Genomic DNA, 8,001 nt, shown 5'->3' on the forward strand with positions numbered 1-8,001 from the left:
CCCTAAAGAGAATAAGGAATGGTTAGAATTAAACCAGGCAGAAATAGTTGTTTTATGGACTGTGTTTGTGTGTTCCCTCTGTTCTTAGGGGAAAATCAGAGTGATATTAAAGGAGCATTACTCAAAAGGGGGGCAGAGGTGGTTGCTGAAGAGGCAGTAGATGAGGGGGTTGATGGCACTGTTCAAGGCTGGCAGGTTCTGGATGATCACGGATGCATAGAAGCGCTCTTTGGTCTCAGGGAGTATGTTGAAGTTGTCCAGGATATCGAACAGAAAGTAAGGGCTCCAACAGAGAACAAATGCTGCAAGACAGACAGAGAGAGGAACAGCTTGACGTGAGATAGTTCAGCTATTTAGGGAGGTAACCACACACACATGGAGAGATTGTCACAACACACAAATATTTGTCCATGCAAAAAAAAATCATCTCTCCTTATTCAGGGTCTTATTTAAGAGAATAGTTACTAGATTGTGCCTTTATTTGTCTTTGTTTTTATTTTAATGCCCATAAAATATATTATGTGTGCTCCTTTAAGTGTTTAGAGTGCTCCCTCTAGACATATCAAGACACTTGAACACTACACAACACATAAAGGGTAAATAGGTAGCCAGTTAAAACATCATCAGTTATAGTGAAGTGCTCTTTTAATGGTCCCCTGAGTGAGCAGCCAATCTAAATGCACACACCACCAAAGTGCTGCTCTGTGACAGCACTACTGTCACAGCCACCTATTTAAAAAGAGGCTCTTAGACTTCCAGGAGCGAGGAATGACACCCTTTCACACCACATTGTGGCAGACGCACGTGTCATTTGGCAGTGGTACATAGAAGGAGGCCACAGATCTATCTTTATTTGCAGGCATAGGGCATGAATCTGTCCCTGTGTAATCTTCTTCCACAAAGGCTTTTAACTCAAGGTTTACACAGAAAAGCTGAGACAGGCAGTGCAGTCAACTAAGCTTGAAGTACCTGGTTTGCAGATGCACAGGTATCTGTGAAATCAGACATGTCCAAATGAGACAGCAGAGTCACACTGTGCTTGTTTTCTTGTCACATTGATCAGTACTTTTGCCTTGGCAGTTATCTGAGCACCCACTGAATGTGCAAGGAAGAGGAAAACCCTGCTCCTGCTTTCTAGAGTAAGCAAACTGGCAGTGCCTATGCATGGATACCAGCAGAGTAGCAATGCAAAGTGTCAGTGCATGGATTATAGCATTTACTATGAAGTACTTGGAGAGGCTTTAAAGACATCCATGAATATTAGGTGCCTAGATCTGTTTGCGCATCAAGAGGTCCTGGGTGCCTAATGTTATTAAGGTCCTTTGAAATACTGAGAATCCAGGTGAGCTCTTAAAATCGACGGCATTGCAGTTGTATTTGTTTCTGGCCAAAGACATCAAGAGGTCCTGGGTGCCTAATGTTATCAAGGTCCTTTGAAATACTGAGCATCCAGGTGAGCTCTTAACATCGATGGCATTGCAGTTGTATTTGTTTCTGGCCAAAGCTTTCTCTGATTACCATGCAGAAGAACCCAGGCACAGAGAAGTTGTTCTTGGGCTTCTGAACAGTATGAGCCAGACTGGCCTCTCCCCTGTCTTGCTGAACAGTGAGCTAAGCACCTCAGTAGCAGCTATTACCATAATACCATCCAATCTGAGTTTTGTGTGGCCTTGGAAAGAGGAGCAATCTCTTTTTCAGTGGCAGGGGATGGCTGTCAGCCCTCGGGAATAAACAGCTTCGGTCGCCTTCCTGCCTGTCTCCGGCAGCTAATCACAAGCCCTGTGTGACATTGCCTTTGTTTATCCAGATAGATTGTCAGCCTCCTAATTCCATCAGAATAATGTCATTTCCCTAGGAGATGAAGGACTCCTGCACTGAGTCATCTGCTGCCCGGTCAGGAAAGGAGAGCTCATCCTTCCCACCTCAGCAGGCAATGCACCTCTGGCACCAAATTCAACTGCTTTGCATCCCCTCACCTCTCCTTCCTCTCCCTTGCACCACCCCTGCACCTAACGTGCCATACATAGACTCTAAGTCTAAAAGACAACTCAGTTGCCAAGTATTCTGTCAACCTGGATGGGAAGGAGATGACCCTCTTCCTTTGTTCCTTTTAGGCAATACCCCTCCTTTACATTCTTTATACACATGAAGGGTTGTGCTTTTAACCTCGTTTGAGGTTTATGTCAGACGCCTAAAATAAGACCTTAGCAGCCGGAGGAGAGGGGAAGAACAAGGTTAGAAGGCAAGAGGGAGTCAAGGTAAAGCTCCTCTGAGCCATCTACTGCACTTTATGAGCTGATGATGGAAGGAGCTGAGGAAAACCAGCTTCCAAAAGTCAGCATCCTTTCTAGCTACCAGCTGTGGGGGCTTTTCACTTACCCAGGATAATTACAATGCTGTACTTGATCGCTTTGACCTTCGCCTTGGATATGAACCCACGACTGGTGCAGCCAGCAGAGGTTTTGCCACCTGGGAAAAGAGCAGTTCAGTTTGTAAGAGAGCTTTCTGTACCCAGGAATTTCTGAGCTTGACCAAAATCCAGACTTGCAAGGGCATGTGAAAACACTGCAGAAGTGTAATATAAGTATATTCTAGGGAAAAAATTATTCTGGAAATAGGCAAAGTTCTAGGAATAGGGATTCCAGTTCTAGAATAAGGATTTTTTACTTTTTAATTCTTTTCTCACAAATGTTTTGCTTCACTAAAGGGGATTTAGTGGCAAAGAAAAGAAGGTAAATAATGCAGAAAAGAGTTATGGCTGAGCAATTACAGAAACCTCATTTCCATTGCAGTGATGGGGACTCAATGCAAAACTGCATGTCCAGGCATTCCCAGATTTGGGGGGACTTGCCATATTTGAATCATGAGGCAGGAGACACATGTGTGCTGAGACTCACCAGGGCAGGTTGATATGATGACAGCCTGAGCCTTGCTCTTCACCCAGATGGTTCGAATCACGATTGAGTATATGACACTACAGAAGGGAGTATGAGGCACAGTAAATTTAACTAACACCCCAGTCATTCATGCTCTGTAAGTACAGTTATCTATGTGTAAGGAGCTCATAGAGATGATGGGACTGCAATAGGACTGCAGAGCAGATCTGAAGAGTTTTCAGGATGGAAATTGTTATCATTGTCCTGGCTTTGTAGATGTCAAATCTGAGGCTCAGAGGAATGCAGTGATTTGACCAAGATCTCACAGGCAAGAGGTCACTGGGGACTTTGAGCTAGCTGAAGCCAAATCTGCCTGGGGACCAGCCCTAGCTCTGGGAAGGGGAAATCAAGGGGAGAGACCTGATTTTGGTGTGTGTACATTTCTGTATTGCTGCTACTTTGTGAGTAGGAAGCTGAGAAATAAAATGGTACCCTGGGGAATTTGACAAGGGCAAGATCCATGAGAAATGCAGTTGAATATCGTGGTGCTTGCTTTCTGGCTCCAAGGTCCTGGGATGGGAATTGAGGACAGAAGTATCAGGCATCTGGGAAGAGTTAGATGATTCCAAATGACCTTGGATAGTTATGACCTTTCCCTAGGTGACAGCAAACCTGGAATTCAGTTTATTTAATATAGAATAGGTAAAAATAATTATTTCAAGCTGAAGAGCTGTTTGAACTCACATCCTGGATGAGGATGTTACCTTTTCAGCAGTTTACATAACAAAAACCAGGAGGCCTTGCTCTGTCTGCCTTTTCTTCTTCAAGCATATATAATGTGAAGCTAAAATCACTAAGCAACAGCATACTTTTGACTGCTGTTTTCCTTTTTAGTCTGCTAAGGAAGACAAAAATAATTTCAGGGTATTTCAGCTAATGCACTCAGGTTGCCATGTTTTCCTGATGTGAAAACCATGCATCACAACAGAAGTCATCCTTGTGTGCTCTTTGCAGTACACTGCAGTGTTTTGGGGGGCCCAGGGCAGCTTAACTATTAATTGCCATAAACCTTAGTGATGACTCTGTGAAAAAGGTGCAACTACAGGGTGTTTTATAGAGACAAAAATGTGTCTCACTATCATGTGGTTTATTTTTATTATCAGAAGAGACATTCTTACTGGAGCTTTCAGACCGATATAAGATGCTTTCTTGCAACACCCTCAATTAATAGGCACACTTGCAAAGACAGTATTTGTGTGCCTTGGAGGTTTCCCTTCTGCATAAGTTTGAGCCATCTGGTTTCCAGGCTCAGTAGGTGAGAGCTGGAAATACAACGTGCAGTGTGGGCTGTGCCGCGGAGCAGTAGTGTACTTGCCCAAGTGAGGGGTTTGCATGCATCTGCTGCAGCCTCCAGCTTGCCCTCCTTAATCCCTTCAAAGGTCCAGCATGGCTCCCAGCTGACTTGGACATTCTCCTTTTATCTCCTGTCTTTTCAAGAACCTGTTTATTTATCAGCTAGTGCACTTGAGAGGCCCTTTGCACTTTGTACCAGCAATGGTGGAAAATTCATGGACCGTTTCTCCTTTGATTTCTCCAGTGAATAAGAATGTGTTATAATGATAATTGTTGTCATCTCAAGAAATATCCAGCCAGCTCCTTAAAGCCCTGTTTCTATTTTCTCCCTAGCTTGCTATCTCTAGCCTGACCTTTTTATTTGCAGACCTGCATGTAGCCAGCAGGACACTGACAGAGTTGCCTAAGCATCAGGAACAAGGAGCTTAACTCTGTAGTCAAGATAGTCAGACTCCCTGCTTCCAGCCAAGTGCCACAAGGACTGAACTGTGAAGTCAGGCTCCTCACTTCCTTTCCTTCCAGCTCCAGGAATCCTGTCTTCTTGGCTGCAAAGTCTGGTAGGAGCATCCGTTTCACCAGATGCAGTTATAGTGGCTGTCTTCTTCAGTTGGCATTTCACATACGAGCTTACATGCTGTTTCCTTCAAATCCTTCATTTTCCAAAGTCCAGGGAAAGTTTAATTCCTGGTTTAATCCAGTAGCTTCTAAAGTGCTGCCAACATAGTGGATTTCTAGTGGTGTTTTTGCCTCTGTTCATCTTTCCTTTCTCTATAGCTGCATCCTCCTTCCTTATCAGGAGGGGACAAGAGGTGATATAAAGCTGCTCAGGGTGGGTGTCAGGAAAGTCAAGTCACTTGTCATGCTAGGAACACTTGCCAGGGACTGTTTTGCCAGCTGCAATTATGTCTTTATGCTTTGATCTCTCTGGGACTCCAGATCTTATTAGTGCCTAATCTTCTTTTTTCTTTAACCTAGCTGTGCTGGCACGGAGCTAAGAAACTGGAGTTTCCATAAATATGCCACCCAAAGCTTAAGATCATAAAAGGCATCTGTGTGTGTCTTTCAAAGCCACAACAATAAAAAGAGAGCACTTGTGGAACAGAAGTTGTGTTTTTCTTACAAGGGAAAAGCAGTTTTGGGTTTTTTACAGAATGCATTTATAGCTTCCTTCTTTCTATAAAAGGCAGCTGGAGAGGGATGTGGTGGTTGGTGACATCTCAGAGGGTGGGAAGAAATTCCCACTTGATGGAAAATGAAGTGGCAGATGAGCAAGGAGTAGCAGGGGACAGATGACAACCGGTATTCAGTTGGACAAGAGGGTGTTTGGCAACGGTCTGCACCATTCTGACTGTATCGTAATCCCTGTTTCCTTCCTTTCACTATCAAGCTGCTCAGCCTCCACCACCAAGATGTAAAAGCACAGCATACACATTGCCACAAACCTCATTTTCCAACACATGTAACATGGCTGTGTGCTGCATGCTCTTGTCTCCACTGAAAGCACAGGGAGATGTGATGTACAGTTCGTTAGGTCCAGGTGTTGGCAGGTTTCTTTGTCTGTAAGTGCACAGAGCCCTTGCTGGGGACTCTTGGGGCTACATAAACATGTGCTGTAATTATTTTAATGCATACTATGATATTAAAATACTGTATGAGTTGTTGCAGCCCATTTATTTGCAGGTGAGAGATTAACAAAGGGAAAGATCAAGCCCAGGTGGAGTAGTGAAACCTGGATGGAAAGATAATCCAAGCCCTTTAGAGAAGGAGCTGCTCAGGCTTTGAAGACCACAGGATAGAAAGGACATGCTGTTGACCTAAAAATGCAGTGATTTTTCTATCCCTGATAAATGCAAATCTAGAGAGGTGGCAGGAAAATACAAGAATATGGTTCAGACTATGGATGCATCTCAGCAAATTAAATTCTCTGCATCTCTAAAACAATTTAGCTTGATCCAGATTCTGAAGGACTAAGACGCATGCTCATTGTAGCATGTTATTAGTTAATGATGTTTTTAATATGGCTCCATTGGTAATTTACAGCATTCTTTATGCACGTAAATAACTAACTTATGGTTAGTCATACAAACCCTAACATGAATAGTCCCACTCCATCTTCATTTGTAATTCATAGATCACTTTAGGTTTGGAAAATACAACGTCTCCTGGAAAAGTTATGTACTGATATTAACAATCCTAAGAGTTATTGCTCTGTCCACTCTTTAAACACAGATTTTAATATATTTTAAATAAATGGTTGCATTATGATACTGTCCCGCCCAGCCTTAGTATGTGCTAGTAAAATGAGCCTTTACCATGGCAAAAAGTGCACTTAAGCTCCCTGCTAACGGCTTGTATTTATCATCCAGCATTGCCTATTGTTCCTTGTACTTTATTTGTGCAAAGTGATGCAGCTGTGTTATTTTATGGTAGCTAATTTGCAGCACTATTTATCCAAAGACAAAAGGCATATTTAACTTCATCTGAAGAAACCATTGTAGGCATGTGTAATGGGTAAGTGAATAGATGGGCAGATATTAGAACATATGTGCAAGATCGAGGTTTTTCTATTTAGAAACGGAAATTGCAGGCAAAAATGCTGGTGCTCGATGAATCAAGCTCAAAAGATTACCTTTGGCATTTTTACTAATAGTGTTTTTATACCCTTTATTTGATTTAATTCAGACAAATACCTTCTATTTAATCTATTTTTTCTTTATTTCATTTCAGTGTCCTGGTTTTAGCTCCATATTTTTCCTTTGAGCTGATTCTGGTTTTTCTCATCTAATTATTTTTCTGCTGCTCCAAAGCAAATGTTCTCTTTGGAGTTTTGATTTTAAACAGCAGATGGATATTCTGTGATTCAAGAGAACTTCTGCAATTCTTTTTTTTTTCTTATACATAAATTTGGAATTATATTAGATAAAAGCCTATGTGTTACATTTATCAGGTTAAAATATAAAAAAATATGTCTGGCAATTGTGAATAACAGCTAAAAAGACTCTGAATTTCTGGATACTCAAGTGCCAGCATATAATTTGGTTTGGCACACAGTAGTGATACTGAGCAGAAACCCAGTAGCTCTCTTGTGTCCCTATCACAGGACCTGAGGGGCCCAAGTGCATATCTTGTCACAGAGCAGTCTGTAATCATGATTTGAGCTGTATTTAACCTCTGTCCAGCAATACTGCACAAGTATTCAGCTATCACAGATACCATTTGAGCTTTGCTTGGCATATGTTGGCATAGGAGATATGGCTTTGGTTGTAGCTGATGACACTTGTCCCAGAATAGAAGAGAAATAATTACTGCAGGTTGACAATATCAACTGCAGCGAAAGTGTTGGATTAGTCTAAATAAGAGGGAAGAACAGGACAAACTTTAAGCACTGTAAAGAAGAACCTGATGCAGGATCTGTAGCTCTTCTTGAGTGCCGCTGGGTGGGGAGGAGGGGGGCTTTTACACAAAAAGAACAAATATTCTCCCCTTTTCTCAGCTCTCAAAGATAACCACACGTTGGGGTTAAAAATCCGATCACAGCTTTTCAAAAGGTCTTGTTCGTTTGTATTATAATCAGGTAAATAACTCGCCACAAAACCACAGGCTGTTTGGCAACTGATTGCTGGTTCTCCAGTTGTGAAGAAGTGGTGGCAACAGTTATCCTGAGTATTTACATCTTTCAGGGCTGTTGCAGTTTTGTTTATAGATTGTCTTTATATATATATATAAAATATACAAATTACCTCTAAAAAATCTGATTTATAGACGTAAATGT

The 8,001-nt window shown here is 42.1% G+C and overlaps 1 protein-coding gene across 1 annotated transcript in view; it reads right to left on the minus strand.

The window, feature by feature from the left end:
- The window catches only part of NPSR1 (neuropeptide S receptor 1), a 51,456-nt gene that overhangs the window by 113 nt on the left and 43,342 nt on the right, over positions 1–8,001 (minus strand). The window contains exons 4-6 of the mRNA XM_010015827.1: positions 2,898–2,974; positions 2,380–2,469; positions 122–302 (exon numbers count right to left, since the gene is read on the minus strand). Of these exons, the coding sequence (XP_010014129.1) occupies positions 122–302; positions 2,380–2,469; positions 2,898–2,974 (348 nt within the window). The remainder of the gene's footprint in view (positions 1–121; positions 303–2,379; positions 2,470–2,897; positions 2,975–8,001) is intronic.

This window comes from Nestor notabilis, unplaced genomic scaffold, assembly GCF_000696875.1.
Source record: "Nestor notabilis isolate BGI_N333 unplaced genomic scaffold, ASM69687v1 scaffold1686, whole genome shotgun sequence".
In the NCBI taxonomy this organism is placed as follows: Eukaryota; Metazoa; Chordata; class Aves; order Psittaciformes; family Psittacidae; genus Nestor; species Nestor notabilis.